Raw genomic sequence first — 24,201 nt, 5'->3', positions numbered from 1 at the left:
CTTACTGCAATTAATCCTCACTCATATTATATTCTATTCTATATTAATCACTTAATTCCTGACAAAAAGAGTTAGTACATAACAGCAGCTTATTCAATATGAATTCTTGAAGAAAAAACTTTACGAAATTAATAAAAAGATGAGATTTTAAACTTACATCAATATCCATTTTATCAATCTCATCATCAGTGGGGTACTCTTTAGGAATCCTGTACATTACATATCTAGCTTTGTCATCTTCAACTTTCAAATCAATGGTAGCAGATTGTACACCCTGAACTTCCTTATTTTCACCAGAATCTTCATCACCAATATCTTCAAGTTTAACTCAATGTTATCCAACTAAAAAGATTTTAGAAGCTCCTGTTCACTTTTCCCAGCATACTGTAATGGTAATGTCTGAGGATACAATTTCACAGTACCGTAATCGATATTTTCAGCAACGGCTTTAATCCTCTCATTCAGACTTTCACAAGACCAATTCATTACAAATGGCTTCCTATCTAAAGTGGTCCCAAACTCAAACTTTTGCAAAAAAGCAATTACAAATGCAACCAGACAGCCATTTACTTGTTTTGATTTAGTTTTCAATACCTCTCCTGCTTTCTTCTTCAAAACAAAAGCCTGAAAGTCTGCTATTGAATCACATAACCAATCCATCACATAACCAGCCCAGTTGTAAGTCTTTATGAAACGTACATCTTCCAAAGACTTGATGATGTTAAACTTTGGGGACTTGTCACCAATTGGAGCCAAAAAATTAGATACAGCAAACATAACAAAGAGTCTCTTGAATTCATAACCTCCCTCTCTATATTTCTCAAACAATGTTTGATAAGTAAGAAAATTGACATATGTCTTCTTCTTCTTACTTTGAACTGCTCTTTGAAAACCTTTTTCAGATTCATCACCAGTTTTCCTCTTCTTTTTCTTGTTAGTTTCAGAGTCATTTCCTTTTTCCGATTCATCTACTATATCCAAACACAAAAACTTCCTCCACTCTAACTTCAAATTGTCATCAGGATTAAATCCTTTCTTTTTTTTGAAATCTCTTTCACAGCTAGATCAGTATAAGGAATACCCAAAACATCAGCAATATCAGAACTATCAATATGAATAGCATGTTCCTTTTTACCAACTATCACATTTCTTGCCTTGGGATTATAATGAGTTACTAAATAACCGTACAACTGATGGCTAATATTATCCTTCAAATTCATATGAAGCAATCCACCAAAACCAATGTCTCTTAAATCCTTCTTTTGCTTATCACTTAAATCTTCCAGAATTTGACAAAGATGATTGGGACCAGATTTATTACCAAGCTCTTAGTCTGAAATATCATCTTCAGTAAGAGAACTGAAAAATTGAAAAGTAAAAAATGACATTAAAATTGAGAGCTATATAAAACATTCTTATTCATGATAATAGTTATGTTATTCCTGAAATTAGTAATCTTATTTCTGAGCATAAATATCTTTTTCCTGACCAAAAATAAACTCATTTCTAACCAAAATAATTTTATTCCTGATGAAAAAATTATTATTCCTAACTAATGTAATGTGTCACATATATATTTATTACTGATAAAAGTAATCTTATTTCGGATTGAAAAAATATTATTCCTTACTGATATAATTTAAATACTGACAAAAAGAAATTAATTTCTGACCAAAAAAACCTAAATCCTGACAAACATAAACCATTATCAAAATAAAATAATCAAATTCAAGACAAGCTAATTTGCATATATATGATTTATCACAGAATAATAAGCTAATTTCTGATAGAAAAAATAGAATTCCTGACAAAGTAATTGTAAATCCTGACAAAAATAATCTATTATCAAATTACAATATAATAACCAGATATGGTATGTTTCCCAAGAAAAAAGATTCTATATAAAACAACAAGTACAGAATGCTATGTCTTTTTGCGAATTAAATAGAAACAAATTTTCACACCTAACAGGTCGACTTCGTTTAAAACCAGGTTTAGGACCACGCTTCTTCAATGGAGGTTCTGAATCGACCCTACAAAACGAAATAATAACTTATAAAAATGGATTTTTAAAAAAACAGTACAACCTAAAAATAACTGAAATATAATAAACCTTTCAGCCATTGCAACTGTCTTCTGCTGTTTTCATGCTTGTTTACTTCGTTTAACATAAAATTTTAAAGGAGAAGAATCTTTAATCGACGGAATGTCAGCCATTAATAGAGTCGAAAATGACGAAAGTTAGGGTTTATATAAAAGAAGTAAAAATTAAATACATGCAAATAAAATTAAAGATGGAAAATGAAGTAGTGATGCGAATAATTCGGAAACATGAAGTTAAGTCGATAGTAATGGAGTGTAACTGATGAAAATGGAGTGAGAATGCAGAAAACGTGGGTGAGAAGAAGAAGGAGAAAGGCGGGACGTTGGGTTTGGGTTTTTTTTTAATAAAAAAAAACCATGGTTATTTAAAGATCGGGCCGCGCGCGGGCTGAACTTTAAAGAAACGGGCCGAGCGCGGGCTGAGTAATAGAACGGACTCACATGAGTCCGTTCTACACAATATTTTTTCATAAATAAAAATTGTACCTCATTCTTAACTCATGATTATCATCTCCTTACCAACATGCCAAGGACTAAGGTTTATAACGACGAGCCTTAAACCAAGAACAAAACAATAGTTCTCAACCTTTTGATCTCATACATCAATCAAATAACCATTCACAGGTTAATAAACAATATCTCAATAGTGGCACGTGTTCCCAAATAACATAACAATTCGATTCATAAAATATCTCAACTCTTGTAGGGCAATAATACTAGTAACCCAAATATAATCAATTCTCAACCCAATATTATATTAGTAACCCTAAACCTCGATAAAACAATACTCCTTATAACAAATACATTAAAAACCCTAGAAAAATAACACAATCAATCAATACCACAAAAATAATACGGCAATTAGAATCATATTATACCACACACTAATCATGTATATATATAAATCATGATCACATATAATTCACAAATTATAAAATTTACACATAACAATACGGAGTACAATTAATATATACTAACGATTTATAATCAAACAAATCCAAAAATTAATTAAGGTCGTGTATTACCTTCGGAAACACTAAAGTACGTATACACGAGCTTAGTTGCCGAAAATAATAATGCTGGTGTAAGAAAATACAAATCATCCAATCAACTCCAATCAAAGAAAAGGGACGATAGGCTTAGTAACTACAATCTTATTGTTTTTAAGAGATGAAGAATGAATTGATGAATAATTAATAATCTTTGCCGACCTCGTCAAACTCACGCATAGAAGAATAGGGAAACTGAAAAGCTTGAATAAATAAAATACCTTTTTTATTTAAACAAGCAGTAAACTTTATTAGGGTTTAAGATAAATTATACTAGTATATGATAAAAATAAAACAGTCTGTTTAAGTTAAAATAAGATTCATAAAACTAAGATACTTGTAAATAACTTTTTTCTTTAAATAAAAAAAATTATTAGATAAAATCATGAAATATTCGGATATTACAGTATGAACCAAATTAAAAGATATACATCAGATTATTTTAATTAATCGTTATATATATACATTAATTTATGTATATCAACTTTTTAGAATGTGCCCTTAAAGCTTTTCTTCAATAGTTTTATTCTCCACAATGATGTTCATTTAAGTAACAGTCACAACTGTACTCCTAATCCAATTTTTTCAATTCAAAGACAAAATTTGGTTTAAAATGCATAAACTTAGCTTATTTTATGCAATCTAAACTGAATTTGACTCAATCCTGCTGCATCACCTATTGTGTCACAAATTTAATATATTCATGTAGGTGCACACGTGACATGTTAAATTAAACTAAAAGGCCTCAAAGGGGATCTAGGTTACTTTTTTCTTTTTTTATTTAAAAAAAAAAGAGAAGTAAATTTACTTTGAGATTCATTATCCAACAAATTTCAATATCAAGAGACAAAAATTCTCACTATAATAAGTAAATTTGATAATAAGTGAAATTCTCACTAGCTACATTTTCCTCCACCATTTTTTTGTATTTCTTTCTCTTCAATTTCCAAATATGACCTAATTGACCGAAGAGAATATAAGGATAACGTATCCCTTAAGAAACTAAAGGAAACCTAGCTAAAAAAAAAGAGTATGTAAGAAATTATTTTACACATTCACGAATAAAAAAATATGACATCAGTTTTTAACGATGCAGTTGATGATTTTAATGAATTATGTTTATTTCAACTCATGAGTCATATCTTAGCCTTTTTTTTTTGTGATGAGAATCGATTCCAGGATTTCTAGGATCCAGGAGGGAAGCTCTAACCATACCCCTTGAGCTATCCCTCACTCAATCTCAATCATATCTTAGCTTTAATAGGCAATAATTCTTAATCACAAATGTCTATTAACTTATTCCCCCGACCTCCATGCTAACCTTGATCATTATTTATGATACTAAACATGGTTATATAAATATCTATCTATAAATTAAACTGGCAACATATGATGCAAGAATTAATCTAAAGGTTGATGCATGTCTAGTTTATGAGCTATTTCAAGTATTTACCTCAACATTTTTTCTATAATATTGCATTAATTCTAATAATATCAATTTCAAACACCAATATAGCAGCTTGATCAATACTATTGCATTAATTCTTATAATATTAATTTCAAACACCAATATAGCAGCTCGATCAAACAATGGATCATACCGAGAAGTCAGCTCGAACAATGGATCATACCGAGAAGTCAGCTCGAACCATGGATCAGACCGAGATGTCATCGATTCAAGACTTATCATTTGATGCTTTGAAAAATATTATGATGCTTGTTATTCCGGAAACTCCAAGCTCTGGATTTGAAATGTTCAATACATTCTTGGTGTAAGAGTACTTGCTTTTTCATTTTTTTTTACGAGTGCATATAGGCGCATAGCATCTAGTTGTTAAACATGCATATAGGAGGGCATTATGGGGTTCATATTTAATTTTTTCATTTGATGTTTTTCTACGATGGTACATTTTTATGTAATATAATGTACCATTTAAGCATAAGTTATATTAATAGTACTTTTTGTGTACTATTATGCATGTAGTGGTACTTTTTGTTATCCTATGTCGTTGATTATTTTCTCCTAAAATATCTACCACCTGTCACCTATTAGGCTGTAGTGGTACATTTTACCATCCTACATGTTTCTAAAACATATAGGTGCTTTACGCCAATACTTAACCTTTTTTTCCTAATAACTTTGTAGTAGTCACATATTGTGCATCATGGAATATGATCATGAATACAAAAGCTAGTTTGCGTATTTTAGATTATTTTTTTTAAGCATAAACTTGAAATTACACTAATACATATACACATATACATCATACTTGTGTAGAAGAAATTAACAAGACTTACATTTTAATTAGGCTCATTTCTTTATCTAATAAGACATATTATGATTTTATTTTTTTTAACCTATGTAAACCTATTGCAAAAGGCTTGATTATATTTTATAGTAGTGAAGACCCTGAATTTTAATTTCTCAAATTTTAACTTCTAATGACTTAATTATTGGTTAAAATCATATCTTTTATGTGAAATCTTGTCAAGGGGTAACGCGTTTCAGGAACTTTCTTACGACAAAAGTATCCTAAAGATTTTGGTTTTCGAAGACTTGGCAAAATACAGCTTAAAATCATGTGATTCACCCCTAATGATTCAATGGCAAAAGTGGTACGTATGCAACTCAATCGTTTTACACAATCTGCATTCATATATAGTTCTAAATTATACCTATTTGAGTTAAGGTCGTGTTAGGTTAACCCTAAACTTGCGCTATTACTTGTATTTTTTCATTAATTTTGTCCAATCTTTGCAGTAATTCTCCAAATCTATCCACGCATTTTCAAGCATTCCATTGTATGGGTGGATTCATTTTGAGGGCTTCAAAAGCAGGAAATTTGAGTGCTCGGAGAAACTTAGGAAAAGTAAGTAACCTCTAAAAATTTTTTGGTGTTCCACTCGATTCACCCTTTGGGATAATCCAGATTCGGGGCTCAGTTCTGAATGGTTAGGTTCAAGTCCCCTCCCAATTGTTGTTGCAGGGGATCAAACACGCAGTCCTCTGTAGGGAATATTTCAAGCATTACCCCAAACTTGAACCCCACTGTGATCATACACTTAAGCATGGTGGTGTCCAAAGGGAAGGAAGCTAGAGCAAAAGAGTCGCCAACAAGTTTTAGGAACTTGTAAACCGTTCATAAGGTGAAGGTTACACCCCTTAACAATCCAAGAGATCGGCAACTCCAAAAGGTCTTGAACCAAATAGGGTTCGGGGATGAAGGTACAAATCCAACCTAAAAGAGATTGAACCTGCCCTAAATAGGCCTCTACTTCATTCTTCTAGTATTCATGTGCGCTTTCTGATTAACATGCAAACAATAGGTTAACCCTAAACCTGTTTATCTATATTGGTTGATTATTAATGCACAAACAAAACTATTATTGGCGATCACTTGAATTATAATCATATTAGCCCTAAACAAGATTATTAATTATCTTATTAAGCGTGATTACAAGTACAAATTCCCTTTAAACATGCATAAAAGGCGTGATCAAGCAATAACAATAAATAAGCATCAAGCAACATGATAATCATCATCATAATTATAATCATAACAATTATAATAATCATAATAATCATAATCAACATAATCATGTTAAAGCATAATATTAATAGCAAGATCTTGGGCATGATACTAACAAGATTAATAACAAATCCTAGCATGTCACTAAGCAATAAAAATCAAAGCCTTAGCCCTAACATGATATTAACATGATATTGATATGATATTAGAAAGCATAGGAAGCACCCTAAACATGATACTAGAAAGCAATAAAGACATCCTAACATGATACTAGGAATTAAACAAATTTAAACATGCTTTCCACAAGAATAGAGCAATAAGATTACATACTTTGATGCCTCGTACCTCTTTCTAATAACAAAATACACGCGTTAGTAACTTCAAGGAAAATGTTAAAATCAAACAATTAAATTAAACTAAATAATTGAAATAGAGATTAAGGACCAAACCCTCAGAAATTATAACCTTTCACGTCTAGGGCGAAGGCAACTTCGAACTTGGTTAGGTGTTTCTAGAACTCGTGTATGCGGAATTTTGTTTGTAAAAAGCTAGAGAGATTAGAGCATAGAGAGAATAGAATTGATGGATGTGGATGATGATTGTGAATGAATAAAAACGGAGGTTTAGGACCCTATTTATAAGAAAAAAAATCCGGAAATAGGTAGAATTTGATAAGGAATAAAACTCCACGCTGTCGCCGTAAAACCGACCTTGTCGCCAGGCGACAGGGCTCTGTCGCGTGGTGACAAGGCTTGTCGCGTGGCGACAGGCCTGTCGTTTGGCGACAGCCTGGATTCCTACGCGTTTTCAAACACGGAGTCCACTTATCAATTGAAATTGATTTGTAAAGTCCGTAGGAAAATTGAAATCGTATTTTCATAAAATAATATTTTATTCCAAATAAAACTTATTAAAATATAATTATTAATTCTAATCTTATTAGGACTTAAAAGAACCCTCTAGAGAATTCTAGAAGACTACCATTAAATCCAATAATTTTAGGAATAATAATTAACATTGGGTCCTCCCTTAGATCATTGGGCCGCATGTAAAGATCAAACCGGACCCAGTTTAGTATTTTGGCCATAACTTCCTCATTATTCATCGGAGTTGGGCTTATAATATATCGTTGGAAAGCTCTTTGCAAGCCCCATCCAACTACACTATTATTGGACCCTTGTGGACCAAACTAAACTGGATTGGCTATTTTCATAAAATAGAATTATTTTTCGAAAACAGAAAGAAAGAATTTTTAATAAAAACCAACCGCAACACCCGACCTTTCACACTTTCACCTCGTTCGATAATCATTCGATGCAAAAGGTATTCATCACTGGGTTTGGTTTTGGGGAGACACATTTGGGTGTCTACACCCTCCCTAACTACCTAGTGCAGCCCCAGCCCATTCACCACTGCACCAACAACCAATTAGTAGTAACCTCCAAGTTAAACCTTTTATTCTAGTTGTTAGGGCTTGTTCACTTCAGCTTAATTTCAGTTCAGTCCAGCTCCAATCAGTTCAGTTCAGTTCAGTTTAGTTCATTTCAGCTCCTAATTTCCTTCTCTCATAAAATATTCATTTCAACTCTTTTCAGTTCAGTTCAGCTCAGCTCCAATCAATTTATTTCAGCTCCAATCAGTTCAGTTCAATTTAGAACAGTTCAGTAAATGTGAACAGGCCCTTAGTTTATAATTCCTTCCATCCCATGAATAACTACAAGCTTATTTGTTTGCTCAACTATGCACTACACATTTTTCTCAAATAAGTCTTTTACAATCTAACAATTGTCCTGGCCTATATTCTAATACTCTGTTATTGAAAAACTGATATTTGTGCAGCTAATAATCCGGTGTGCTTTAGTGTTGTTCTGGGAAAAAAATGAAACATCACCTGAAATGCCACCTGAAGAAAGTGACAGATTGAGCACATGTGAAAAGGCGTCGTCTTTACTAGCAAATATCACTACTGAAAATACTGGAGCTAGTACATGTAGGGAATTACTACACTCTGAACTAGTGAAAGAGTACTTGTTCACATCAAATCTCGAGGAGGTGCAAGAGATGATGGGCTACATAGAGGATTATGTGAAATACTTTCGTGATCCTATAGTCGAAGTTCACCCAACTAGGTACCATGTTATGATTGAACATTCAGATGAAATCTTTACTAGAGCCTTAGAACGGGCATATGACAACGCAGTTGAGGCGGATCAAGCAACATTATCAAGTGCAATGCGAAATATGCTGAGTTTAAAGCTACACCGTGCTATGAGTGGGACGAGTATCCATATGGAATGTTACTCTTTGATGTTGATAACGCAGCACTACAAGTCTTTGCATTGGATCGAGCATTTCATATGTTTTGATGAATTTCTAAAGGAAGGAAGCATAGAAGTGGCACTTCCAGGGTATAATGAATTAGAAGAAAATCGTCGAAACACAATTTATGTGCCATTAGCTTGGTTTCTAGAGGGATGGTATATGCATTTTGATGGTGTACAAGGGGGAGATCCTCAAAAAATGGCCATCTCAAGGATCATTGAACAGATTTATATGGTTCGAAAAAGACTCCTTCGTCTCTTGAAATCTATCATCAGAGACTAAAGAGTTTGTTTCTTCGCTTAGTGGTGGACAGGTTTCTATAATCCATTCATATGTTTGTCATTAGACTTCTATACATTCATGTTTTGAACCATTGACATGGAAACTTTCTTCGTAACAAATTGGTTGTTTTACTTTTTGTTGTGGTATTATTCCCTGGTTGGTGATGGACTTATGAAGCCTAAATCATCCATGATTTTATGTGTATGAATTATTCGATGCAGGGTTGGATAAGATTAAAATTTTCTACATTATATTGCCTGTCAATCGTATTCCTAGGATGAGATGTAACTAGCTGGTTGGATTTTTGTTACAGGACCAACTCAACCAAAAGTTTAAGTTATTGGTTGAAGCCTGGGAATATGATTTTTTCTCTATCAATTTCGAGTTGAGAACCTAACTTTATTTACTAACAACACAAACCTAATTTCAAGTTGCAGCTAGTCCAAGCTGACTCAAGTACTTACTTCCTCCGTTTTTAAATACTTGCTCTATTTCCTTATCTAGAAAAATTTTACAACATTTAATTCATTTCTCTCACCTAATGGATCCAACATAAACCATACTTTCTCCGTATTTTTTTAGTTGATACGTTTCTTTAGTCACGTTTGCCAATGCACAAATTCAATCGTTAATATCTTTAATTAACGATAAGCAAAAATTATAAAAAGTTGATATTTTGAAAATATATACCGTGAATATAACAAGACCCCACATGACTATATTTTTCATTACGTATAAATCACAAAAGACGGTCAAAAGGGAAGTGTGTGAATAGTGTTAAAGTCAAAATTAAACGTGTCAACTAAAAAAATGGAAGTAGCATTTTATTAATTTCATATTCTCTCTCCTGCAATTCTCTCCACTACTTTTATTTTTTACTATTTTTTTTATTCTTCCACCTACCCCACTACCTCCATATTTCATTACTTTTTTCAAATTCTCCTAAAACTCCGCACATGGAGAAATAAAACAAGTATTTAAAAAAGGAGGGAGTATATAACAAAAGTGGAGCAGAGCAGGGAGATTATTTCTTTGTTTTTCTTTAGATGCATCACTTATTCGGGCAATCGAAAATAATTAAATTATCAAAACCTATCAATAAAGGCATGAGCGGCCCAAGGACCGTGCTCATGGATTGTTTTATTGAGAGTACGGAATGATATCGATATCTTGCTTAAGTAATGAGGGAAGGCTACACATACAATGGTTGTATGTGGGGGCCCACATACAATCATTGTTGGCACCATTTGATTGGTTTGTATTTTGGGGTCCACCTTCCCCATCTTGCTTCCTCCTTTTTTTTCCCTCTTATTTTTTTTCCTCCCTTTAGACATGGCATACATACAATGATATTGTAAGTGGGCTACCACATACAACCATTGTATGTGTAACATCACTCAGTAATGAGGGTCCATATTCTTTGTCTTAAGATTCGGATCATTACCCAAACTTCGAAAATAAAATACCATACGCAGAAGAAATTTACTAAGAAATTAATAAAATGCTTCATAATGTAGATACTAAATTTACAGTACGAAAAGTGGAAGATGTGCCTACAACACGTGCATGAGCGAATGTTATGTTAAATAGATGTAGTAAGCAGTGGCGTATCCAAGATTTCCAAACAGTGGATTCGGAATCCGGAAAAAAAAAAAAAAAAAAAAAAAAAAAAAAAAAAAGGAACGCGAATACATTAATTAAATATTCAATACATTAGTTCAAATTTCGGATTACAAATGGATTACACTTAGAAAAATGGTAAAAAAAAATTAATTAAAAAAAAACCTACAAAAGCATTCTTCGAGTTTTCATACTTTGGAAGCGTATCAATACATCATCATCACTAACTCTAGCAAAAAAGTCTCTCTCATGAAAAGTGACTAAACTATCATTCAATAATTGATCTCCCATACTATTCCGCAACTTATTTTTTACATAAGTCATTGATGAAAACACTCTTTCCACACTTACAGTCGCCACCGGAAGGACCAATGCTAGTCGTATAAGCAAGTAAAGCAATTTGGTAAGAAGTATGCTTATTTGTTTCAACAAGCATCACAGAAAGCTCATTAATATACTTCAAGTCTCCAAACCTTGCATCTTTGTGCATATCATCAATAAAAAAAATCCAAGTTCATGATAAAGTGCAGTCATTGTCATCTCATTAGTTGGAAATTCATTGGGATATAACTCAGCAAGTCTCATCAACTTTTGCTTATCAAATGCCGCAAATGAATTAACCGGATTTAAGCATGATATACAAATAAGCAACTCCATATGTTCCTCATCAAATCTATTATTGAGCTCTTGGAGTTGTAAATCAATGACACTTATAAACATTTCAATCGGTTGAGATTAGAAACTTTGGCATAGAAGCGTTTTGAACTTCCACGAGGAACATACATATCATCCATAGCAGGAACTTCCACATTATACTCATCACAAAAAGAAACTACAAGATGTAAAAAGTCTTCCCACCCATGGTCCCTCATATTTTGCAATCGCTCCTTAGTTAATGTAACAAATGCCATGGCATTAACAATATCTTGGTCCCCTCTTTGCAAAGCTTGACACAGTTTATCAGTTTGGCCAAATATTTCAGACATCAAATGTATCATGAAAACAAATTCAAATGATTCAAATGTAGACATAACAATGATAGCCTTCACATGATCATCCTTATAAATCTTATTTGATCCAACCTTCTCAAGAACTTTAACAATAGTAGAATACAATGAGGTAACATTTGAAACAGTTTTATATGTAACCCCCACCTAGTATCACCAGGCCTACCTAAACCAAGTTCTTGGTTTAAACCTTGCCCACTTTCAATTTCTCCTAGATCTAATGCTTTCAGAACATGTTGAGCTTGAATTTCTCTTATCATTTCCTTTCTCTTACAAGAAACACCAATAATATTCAACAAAATAGCAAGTTGAGCAAATAACCAAATGTAGTCATCATTATCCTTAGCAACAACAAGAGTTAATTGAAGTTGGTGAGCAAAGCAATGGATATAATAAGCTTGTTTTGTTTCATTCATTATCAAAGTCTTGAGGCCATTTATCTCACCCCTCATATTACTAGCACTGTCATAACCTTGTCCACGAACTCTAGACAAACTCAAAGAATGCTCCATAAGCAAAGACTCAATTGCACTCTTTAATGACAAAGCAGTGGTATCCTTTACATGTACAATTCCAAGAAACCTCTCAGTTATCTTCCCTTTTTTATTGACATAAATTAAACAAAGGGTCATTTGTTTCTTTTGAGATATATCACTAGATTCATCGGCTAGTATCCCAAAATAATCATCCCCGATATCATCAATGAGAAGTTTAGTGGTTTCTTTGGCACAAGAGTTAATGAGGTCCTTTTGAATTAAAGGAGAAGTCATTTGATTATTTCCCAGAGCATTACTAAGAACAACCTTTGCAACATCACTATTATTTTCTGCAAGCCATGTTAAGAGTGCAAGAAAATTACCCCTATTCCAAGATTCTTCACTTTCATCATGCCCACGACAAGCCTTGACTTAAAAGAAAACTGAATGCATTTCAAAGAATAAGTCAATCGAGCTTTGTATTGAAGTTTAGCTTCCGAGGAGTAAGTGCAAAAAGATCCAGCAACAAATGTCTTTGGGTTAATGAAAAATTTATATGTCTCATTAGCTTCATTATGTAAACTACCAATACCACCCACATGAACATAAAATCTACCAATCTTATTCCATCCTCTAAACCCCCCTTTAACAAAGTTATCATTAACAGCCATATGAGTATCTTTATCCCTGAACAAATAGCACACAAAACAGAAAGCTGCATCCTTCTCAACACTATATTCAAGCCAATCATATTTATCAAACCAAGCAACATTAAAGCGGCGCATACCTCCTATTTGTCTTCGAGGGAAATTATGTGTGCGTGGAGCACAACGTTTCATTGTAATATAACCTCTCCTCACAGCATCTTGATCATTAAGAGGATACTCCGAAATTGGAATTCTCTTTCTAGGGTCATATGGAAGAAGATCAACATCATAAATACAAGTATCATCAGTTTCAACACTAGCATTTGGATTGTTCTCCCTTTGACAAGTTTGAGGTGTGCTCTCAGGGGTTGGAATGGAAGCAGCCACAGGAATTGCATCTTCATTCGGAGACTCAATATCATCTTCTTCTACTAGAGGATCACTTGAACTAGGTGAAGAACAAGCAGAGGATTTTTGTGACTTCCCCACACGTTTCCAAAAAGACTCTAAACTTATTTGCAAAATGAAATCAAACAACAATCATACAATAAATCAACTACAAACTTACACAGTACACACAAATAAAATGGCAATTTAAGACATCAAATTAATTTTACAATGATCATCAATTCATCAATTGTAAACCCCAAGAGGCCAAGAATCTAAGTATTCAATATTTCAATCAATAAATCAATTATAAACACTACAAATTTACAATCTAATTAAATGAATTAACATTTAAGTATTGAACTATATAGAATTGTAGAATCCCTAAAAAAAAAAGTAGAATTGTAGAGTACCTTACACCGTTACTCGCTGGCCTGTTGGGAAGATGGTGGAGCCGTGGAGGAGCAGTCAGCAACCGTGAGTGGTGTCGGCGTGCCGCGGTGGGGTGGATGTGTGGAACAATTGAGTTATAGGAGACGATGAGAGTCAGAGAGGTGAGTTAGGGACTTAGGGTTTTCGAATTTGGGGGAAATAATTTTGGGGAATTACTGAAGCTAAAAAAAGGTTGTGGGAGGGTTTGAACCCGTGTCTCCTTTGTAAAGGGGGAAGGAAAGTCGCGCAAGGAAAATCATCACAAGGCTACACATTAACTTGTTACTATTTAGTGTGAAGATATTCTATTTAACCCTTTTTTCTTATTTAAAAAAAAAAACACTTTAATTTTTTTTCAATTCAGTGGGTTCAATGACCCCTCTTGAACCCAACCTGTATCCGCCCCTGTTCTTGAAGGATTATTTTAAGTTACTATCTTCATCCTATTTAGATTTGAATTTTAATTGCAGAGAAAATTGAATAATGTATTGCTTTGTTTGGGATTCATATAAAATTTAAAATTTCTAATGAGACCAAAATTTGGTTATTTTTAAAAACAAATAGCAACTTGCCTTAACTTCTAACAATAACATTAAACTTTCTTAATGTGAAAAACGATAAAATATAACTAACAAAATACTTGAAATTATTTATAAATTAACAAATAACGTACAAATATGTATATATATATATATATATATCACATAGCTGGAATATATAATTATATGTATTTAGAAACCAAAGATCACAACCATTATGATATTATTTTTATATTTATTATTTTTTAAAATATTTTGTAATCGATGTGAAATCTGATTTGTGCATGTGAGATTTTAAATTAGGAATATAAATTTAATTTTCTTTATCAAATTGAAAAGAATGATAAAAATGGAATTTCAGTTTGTAATAGAATTTTAGAATGTGAATGAAATAAATAACCAAAAAAATGAGTTGTAAAATGATGAATAAGCCTCAGATATTGCAAAAGATTAAAGACAAAAATGTATGTTAATTTTATCCCATATTTGGTTTCATACATGAAAGAGGAAAATAGTAATATGTGTATATAATTTTATTGGAACTCAATTCAAAAATTAAATTGGAAACAAATATTAAATATTAGTAAATTATTGAGATTAGATAAGATTAATAATATTATTATTGCTAGGCCCATTTTCATCAAAATAGATAAAGAAATTGCTTAAAGTTTAATCCAATTCCATAAAAAAATAATTAAATTTTGATCGTATGCTATTAAACATATGTGAAAACAATAAAGTACAATTAATAAACAACTTGAAATTATTTATAAATTAACAAATAATGTACAACTTAATAGATAAATCAACATGAAATTATTTATTATATTGAACATGGCTAACACATATAATTATGTGTATTGATAAATTAAAAATAGATAGAAAAGAATGGCAAGTAGAATAACATATATAAGAATTAATAACAAGTTTTCTAATTAAAGCCAATTAGCCACACTAATACAATAAAAATGTATTTAATAACAATTTAACTCTTGTATTTTCTTATAAAATTTGTAATTTAGAGGGGATTTGAATTTTATTTTGTTCATTTACAAGTTAACTTTTAATTTTAATACGTCTAAACTCTAAATGTATGCAAGTATTTAACCGTTCGACATTTACATTTTTCACGTACTAAAATTAAATTCAAATATTTTTATATAAATATTGCTAGATTAGTTTTGCTCAAAAAAAGTTTTGTTAAAAAAAATGATACTAAAATAATTTAACATATTATTTCTTTACTTAATAACCTATTAACCGTTAAAGTTAAATTATTTTGATATAATTAAAATTAAATATTTACATGTAGATATGCATGTATAACAATAAATTTTAAGTCAATAATTAGAGAAAAAATAGAAGCTAAAAGATACAAATCATATAATAGATACATATGTATTGTTAAATATAAGAAAAAAATATAATCTCAAAGTCTTGATATAACACCCCCAAATCTCCCTCTACGGAAATACTAGTATAATACGTAATTATACCGTAGAGATAGACTTAGGCGTATTACCGCCGCGTGATTACGCAAGGCTACTCAACTTACTAACAATACTTTGCAGCGGAAACTTCAAAACTCTCCTTTATTAATAATAACTATGAATAGAAACCAATGTTATGAGTACTCAAAAATAGGTACAAAGACCACGATTCCTAACTTAGTGAAACCAAATCCCGAGACTCCAATGCATCAATTTATTCACTCCACCTGAAATAACACTGCTTACCATTACGGTAAACAGGGCGAACCAAAACAAATAAGAAATACGGGTTAGCAAAATATGCTAAGTACGGTAAGTGCAAGATAATTAAACTCAATTTATTTGCAAACATGCTTTTGAAATCAATTCCAATAATTAATCCAGTAATTCCAAACTCATGATTCAAAACCAATTCTCAATATTCAAATCCCAATAATCAATAAAACCAATTCCAATTATTTTAAAACCAATTAAACCAATTTAACCAATTCCTCTCCCAAGTGTGCACACCCCCCAAGCTAGTCTCCTAATGTTACAAGGCTATTCTTGAGGAAAGACCCGATCATACAAAGTCCAAGGCCTTATCAAAATACCAAATCCGCATAGTGGGATTACTAACATGCTTATAAAGCATAAATAATAAATTTAATTCAATGATTAAATAAATCCTCTTTAAATCCAATAATTCCAACTTTTAATAATAATAATTCAAACTCCCTTTTTTTTTTTATAAATCCAACAAGCTTTCAAAACCAATCCTTTTTAAAACATGAATAATAAATTAATTAATCAAAACATGTTATAAAAATCAATACTCCAATTTAATTATTAAAACCAATCTTTTAAACATACTTTTATTTCATAAACCATAAATCAAGTCAATTTAATTCAATCACCATAAAATCATTCAAACATGCTCATTCAAATCGATCACTTTCAAGGTATCTAGCCACCTAACGTACCTTGATCCTTGCTTAGCCAAAAACACTTCAAAAGAACTCTTAAGTAGCTTGATCAAAAACACCCTACAAATAAATATAACCTTAATTAATATAAGGTTAACAAATAATCACAACAATGAAATTAAAAACCCCCAACTATATGTACATGAACCTTTTAAATTAATTTTCATAAACATCATTAAAAATCTAATTTATATAATTAAAACTACTCATAATAATTTTTATAAATCCCCCATAATAATAATCTAATATATATATATATATAAAGGGGAGTTTTTTCCCGAGTTTTTAGAGAGCCACGTAGGATCTAATTTTCTTAGCGCGCCATGTAGTATTATAAACCTTAGTAATAGCCAATTAAATAAGAGAATATTAATTTCTTTTAGGATTAAATAATTCAAATGTCACGTAAGCAAAATTGGCGAATGAGATTTTTAAGTTTAAAATAATAAATATTAAATATTATCTTTTAATATTAGGAATTTTATCTAAATATATAACAAATTTTAGCTAATAAATACAAAAAAAAAAAAAAAAAAAAATCAAACAAACCGTGCATCGCATGGGCTTCATCTAGTAATAATAATAATTGAATAAGATAAGAGAAAGAGAAAAGATAAGAAACCAAGGAAAAGAGAAGAATTGGATTTTCGTTGGAAAGAATAGGCAGAACTTGCAGAGGCTATAACTCGTTTGATATAACTCCGAATTGGGTGATTCTTGAGCCTAACCTCAAGGATTTTTCGAGAGGAACAATCTTCTGTGAAACAGCAATACCCCAAAAACTGACCAGAAGTGCCCGAAAATTGGCTTCAAAGATAAACGGGATGATTTGTGTAAAAAGAGGAGAAGAAAAGAAGAGAATTGGTGTGAAGAATGTGAGAGGTATGGAGGGGTATTTATAGGCTAGTTCATGCAAGAATTATGGCAAGAGAATGTGGGAAGAATTATGGCAAGTAGGGTTTAAGGGATTACTTGGAGAAGTGAGTAAAGATTTAAGGAAAATTTTGATATTGAAGAGATTGTGTATAATTGAATATGGAAGGTATGATTGTCATGAAAAATATTAAGGAAATTGGAATTAATTGGGGAATAATTAAGAAGAATGAATGGAAAGGAAATATAATGATTGGATATTAAAAAGATGGAGAATTAGAATTAAGGAAAATAGGAGATTTTGGGAGATAATTAAAAATATAATTTTACCAATTAAATTCCCCCAAAATATTTCATGAGGGCCGAAAATATGGAGCTTACCATATCTCTAATTTTCGGATTCCTCTAGATATATTTAGGAAGATTTTGCTCGGTTTTTAAGGAATAAAATAATTGTGTAAATAATATTTATTGTAATAAATAATTAAATAATAAAATACCAAATATTCACCAAATAATTTAACCAATAAAATCAGATTTTCTCTTAGGAAAATCCGAAATTTATTAGCCAAATAAATGAGATTTTCGGACTTATTAAAATAATAATAAAATATAGCTTTTGCCTTAATTAAAATATCCAAAATATATAAATAATCCGATTTTTAAAATAGGATAAATGGATAATAAATCTTATCCAAAATAATAATTTGTTTTTAAAATACTTTTGGCGCCAAAATTCAAATATCGTTTTGGCTCCAAGATTTAAATAGTAAGTTAAATTACTAAAATACCCTTTTTAGAAAATAATAATTAATTAATTAGGAAAAATACGTATAAAAATACGGGGTATTACACTTGAATAGAACTTACTACATAGTACTGTTTTAAGCATTTTTTTATAAGCCAAAAAGAAACCCAGGCTATATATTACATCAAGGTGTTAAAAAATACATTTTAGTACAAAATTTAGATATAAACCAAACAAAATAGAAATAATGACACATAAATCCGTTGATGTTGGTATGTATGATACACATATCAAGTCCAACATAAACTAACATAATAAACTAAATTTAAATTGCAATAAAACTAGATAGTATAAATAGTAATTACTAGTTATTACAATAGTGTTTTTAAAAAAAAAAAATTGTCAAAAATAACACCACCTTTCACCGGTCTTCCAAGAATAGAACGACCTTTGGATTATTTTAAAATAAAACAACCTTTGATGCACATCCGCTAAAAATAGAACAAAAAACATGTTCCCTGTTTCACAGCTTATATTTGACATGTGTCCATGTGTGATTTGTTAGAAAAAGTTATTTTATTTGAACATTTTTTTTTAATAATAATGATTTTAAAAATCAAAACTTAAAATTTTCTTAAAAAAATTAAAACTATAATAAACTGAAAAAAAAAAACCCACCCCTTGCCAAAAGCAACCCCACCACTGTCGGCGGTCAGAGTCCCTTATCTGACGCCGGCGGTACCTCGACCCATCCTGACCAGCACCTCCCCTAAACCACCTTCCCCCACCCTAAAACCCCCCCTTCCTCCTCTCGAAAAAACTCATCTCCCCACCAGCAGGTTCCCCTGCCAAACCCATTTCCAGTTTTGCCGCCACCCCGCAGGCCGTCTCCACCCATTTCCCAGGTGGAAAAAGATGCAACGACGCCACTGAGCTACTATTCTCACTCTCTAAGTAAACCCACCACGACCACCACTTGATTTTGGGTTTTCTAGTGTTTCGGGTGGTGGTTCAAGAGGGGAAGGGGTGGAGACGACCGTCAGAGGAGCGAAATGGGTTCGCCGGCACAATTGAGATGGTTTGGGCGCCGACGGAGCAGGGTATTAGGGTGGGAGGAAGGTGGTTTAGTAGAAGAAGTTGGCCGGTCGAGGTCTTTGTGCTGTCGGCGCCGTTAGGAGGCTCTCTGCTGGCGTCGTGTTAGGAGGATTTGGCCGCCGGCGTTTATGGGGAAGACACCGGCAGTGAGGGTGGCTGGAGGTTTTTTTCAGATTTTTTTTTAAAAAAATTTTAAGGTATTTTTTTTTTTCAGGTTTTTTTTTTAAAAAAAAATTTAAACAAAATTGACCAATGACATTGTGACACGTGTCACTAGTAACCTATTTAACAGGTTACCAACCGGTTACGTTCTATTTTTGGCGGATGTGCATCAAAGGTCGTTTTATTTTGAAATAATCCAAAGGTCGTTCTATTCTTGGAAGACCGGTAAGGTGGTGTTATTTTTGACAAATTTTCCTAAAAAAAATACTACAATTGTTACAATAAACAAACAGACTTGAAACTCTATTGATAGTTATTATAATTCAACTTTTTTTGATAGACAATTTAGAAACTCGATCAAATTTGGTTGAATAGACAACCCTTGCCGGTACAAGGCGTACCAAGTTTTAGGTATGATGTCAGGAAGATGTTCCAGAAGAACTTCGTTGATGTTGTTTGGATTGGTAAAATTTGATCTTTCCTATAATTGTAAAACGAGAGAGTTATTATTATTATTATTATTATTACTATTATTATTTCCTATTTTCGAAACAAATTCCATATATCTACTAGATATTGGGTAATACTTTATACAATTTTTTCCATTCTTATTGCAGTCAAATATATCGAAAGAGGGAGAAAATCTACCCCAACCCTCACCACTTAGTCTTTCATATTTTTTCCGAGTAGTTTTTTTTTAGACTAGTATTACAAATATTATTTATAAATTAACAAATAATGTGAAATTATTTATAAGTTAACAAATAATAATAACTACATATATATTATATTACATGCATAAAACTGAGATATATAATTATGTGTATTGATATATTAATTGAAAAAAAATTCATTTATCATATTTTTTAAAATTATTATTTTTTATAATAAATACTTTAATAATAATTTTTTATTAAAAATAAGTGAGCTCAATATTGATCCATTACTTTAAACTTAAGTAGATGAGAAAGATGGAATCAAAAAGTTAAATGACAAAAGAAAAGGGTAGAACAGAAAAATAAAAATCAAAAGAGTAAGTGGAATAACATCAAAGTTAATTACAAGCATTTTTATTAAAGCATAGTTGATAAAAAAATACAAACAACTTAATTTTAAAAGGTTATAACCTTATAGCTAGTGTGAGATATAATAATAGATCATCATGATCTGCTTTAGCTGGTTATATTGATATAGTGTAATTTCAATTTCATTTAATAAAAGAAAAAGAAATAAAGAAAATTAATTTATAATCAATGTACTGTAATTTGCAATTTTTTCAATTTCTAAATACAAACTACATGTGTTCAATAATAATTTAACTCTTACATTTTCTTAAAAAAGACATTTATTAGGGATTTGAATCTCACTTTTTTTTTAATAAAAATATTAACCCATTAATGAAAAGTCATACGACATCTACAACGATAATCGAATTTAACAAATACATAATTTGAATCAAATAAAAATTTCCTTCATAAAAACTATGATCGTCAAGCAGATCTTGCAATGCGGAATATCTCCCGCTTATATCGCTGGTAAATATAGCCTTGTTGGAGAGGCAATCTAACGATCTTTTGTAGTCGTGAGAATGATTTCCATCGGATTCATCTTAATTATCGTATTCGAAAAATTGAAAACCTTTGCAACCTCGCATAATTTTTCACCAACGAAATAATTTCATGGCAATCCATCAGATCTATTATTCCAAATTTTAAGCTATAGAAATTCCCCCTTAAAAAGAGGAGAAAAACCCTATCTTTCGAATGAGATCGAAAAACCTTGTCTTTCGAAGGAGATCGAAAATACCTTGTCTTTTAAAGGAGATCGAAAACCCTTTCTTTTGAGGGAGAAATCATTATTATAAATCAAAAGAACAAACACAAAAGTGTAAAGAAACAATGTTTTGGGGCTTTCTATCGGTAAAACCCTTAAAAATCAAGAATTGAGGCTAGGGTTTTTTTTAGAGAGGAGAGGGGAGGAATTTCACTTTATTTATGTACAAATTAGCTTTTAGTTTTATTACGTCTATTTTTTTTTTAGGAAAACGATTAGGCAGGTTTATTATTGCAAATCATGCTCCACCAACGTCATAAGACTTTGGGGAAACGAGTTCATACCAACTAACTTTGAACTACCCCAGGTATCCCACATTGCTACTAAATGAGTACCTGTATTGCCTACCTTTTTAACATGAGAAATTACAAACACATCAAAATCATGAGATAAATTGCTAATATCATCATATAAAAGCCATAAAGGAGAAGAGCCTTCCGATTGTCCTTCAATCTTGCTGACCACATTTATCGAATCACTTTCCACCCATATTTTCCTGTAGCCAAATCTCATTGCAATTTTCATTCCATACCTTAACACAGCAGATTTTGTAGCTTCGACCTCCCATTTTGCATCATACTGTTTGGTAGCTACCAACAACAAGGTCCAATTTTCATCTCTAGTAATAACCCCTAACCCGGGCATTGTCCAAGATACAAAACTAGGTTTTTTTGTTTTGTTTTTTTTTTTAAAGATTAACATCTAGAGAATGAGCAAATTTGAGATGGAAACTAAACATAATTCTTTAAATTATATTGTACGAGAAAGAATATATAACAAAGATTAAAATTTAAAATGAAAATACGCAATTGAGAGGGGATTTTGACACGTTTCTTTAAATTATATTTAGATTATATGAGCAAAATTAAATTAGTACGGGTAGGGGTATCTTTTCTTTTTACATATTAGTAATAGATATGGTCAAAAGTTAACAAAAATAATTTATAGAAATAATAATATAGTTCTCATTTCTATTTACACGGTATTCAAGACATATTTGTGACCATCAATATTTTTTAATAAATTTTTTTAATAAAATATTTATTAATTACTTATTTACAAAAATCGTAAAAATATAATATTATAAAACAACACATTGAGTTGAACATAACGATATTGCACTTGATTATGATTTATATATTATACATATTGATGAAGTATTACTGTTAAAATCTTAAGAGTTTGACCATGAAAGTGGAAATACATTATATTATATAGCATATATGATGATTAGAGCAGATAGTAATAAGTATCATAATTATTGAAAAATTTAATACTGATGTATTATTCATATAATGGTACATCTAGAGAATCACCTCATATGGTAATAACAAATCAAACATGATATAGCTAAAGTGAGATACATCCTACATGCCACATTCATAGCATTTAATTTGTAACCCTTTTTCCCTTAACAATTAAGAGGAATAAAAGTTTATAACCGTTATGAATTGAATGTTTTCCATCCACCTACCCAAAAAAAAAAAAGAATATATATTTACTTTCTTTCTAGATGAAAGCGACTATAAGTTGAGTTCAATTTCTAAAGAATAAGTGAAAACGGAAAAGATAAGAAGTTCTCTCAATTCTAGGAAGTGTTTTGAGTTCAACGACATTGAAGTTTGTGAGCTTCCAACCCGTGGTAAGTACGTCCTCCTAGCCTTGCTCCATTCATTTCTTATATAGATTTTTTGGAAATAATTATATTGGTTTCTTCAAGGGATTCAATTGTTTAACTTTTGAAATTTTGTTATTTGAATTTCATATGATAAAAGTTTTTGCCTAAATATTTGTTGAATTTTAGGACTTTATATATATATATATATATATATATATATATATATATATATATATATATATATATATATATATATATATATATATATATATATATATATATATATATATATATATATATATATATATATATATATATTGCACATATAAAAATATAAAGTTAATGGTGCATTATTCAAGAGAGTTGTCAAAAACTGTTGCATGTGGTTACTTATATTAAAAAAAGTAATAAATAAATTAAATGTGGTAATTTGTTAGATTGATGTCTAGATATTTTTTTTATAGAAGTTTCAAATTATATTGTCATGGATAGCAAATTGGATTTTTTTTTTTTTTTGTGGGGGGGGGGGGGTTTAAAAAGTGTCAAGGCTCTTAGAATTCTAATGAATCCAAAGAATAAAAAACTAAAATCAATTGACAATTTGATATTTAGATCCAAAAACAATTAAATAATTTATTATTTTGGTGTATGAATTTAATTTGAACTAATTCAAACTTTGATTTGACTTTCTTTGCATTTGAAACTATTGTATGAGACATTTGGAAAAAAATTTGTCTTTATGATTTTTATGCAAAATTTATAACACAAAGTAATTTAAAATTAATATTTCATCACTTTTATAGTCATCATAAAAATAATAAACTTTTTTTTGAGGCATTGTAAAATAATAGTATTTCAATAGTTATCTAAAAATAATAATTATATTTAAGTGCGTACTAAAAAATTATGGTCAAAATTGATGTATTAATAAGGAAAAATTAACAAAAATAATCCCAACTTTGCCTTATTCGTCCAAAATAATCTATAAAATAATTAGAAATTAAATGATACATAATATTATTA

General features: G+C 30.8%; 1 protein-coding gene across 1 annotated transcript; it reads right to left on the bottom strand.

Annotated features, from left to right (window-relative positions):
• Window positions 1–11,616: 11,616 nt before the first annotated feature.
• LOC145566234 (uncharacterized) lies at window positions 11,617–22,205 on the bottom strand. The gene is made up of 4 exons (XM_081625714.1): window positions 21,896–22,205; window positions 12,976–13,542; window positions 12,104–12,739; window positions 11,617–11,999 (listed from the first exon to the last, which is right to left on the bottom strand). The coding sequence occupies exons 1-4, from the start codon at window positions 22,203–22,205 to the stop codon at window positions 11,617–11,619; spliced, it is 1,896 nt and encodes a 631-aa protein (XP_081481840.1).
• Window positions 22,206–24,201: the final 1,996 nt, after the last annotated feature.

Source organism: Chenopodium album, chromosome 11, assembly GCF_948465745.1.
Source record: "Chenopodium album chromosome 11, dcCheAlbu1.1, whole genome shotgun sequence".
In the NCBI taxonomy this organism is placed as follows: domain Eukaryota; kingdom Viridiplantae; phylum Streptophyta; class Magnoliopsida; order Caryophyllales; family Amaranthaceae; genus Chenopodium; species Chenopodium album.
The sequence above is the reverse complement of the archived record's forward strand: the minus strand, read 5'-3'. Positions and strand labels throughout refer to the sequence as shown.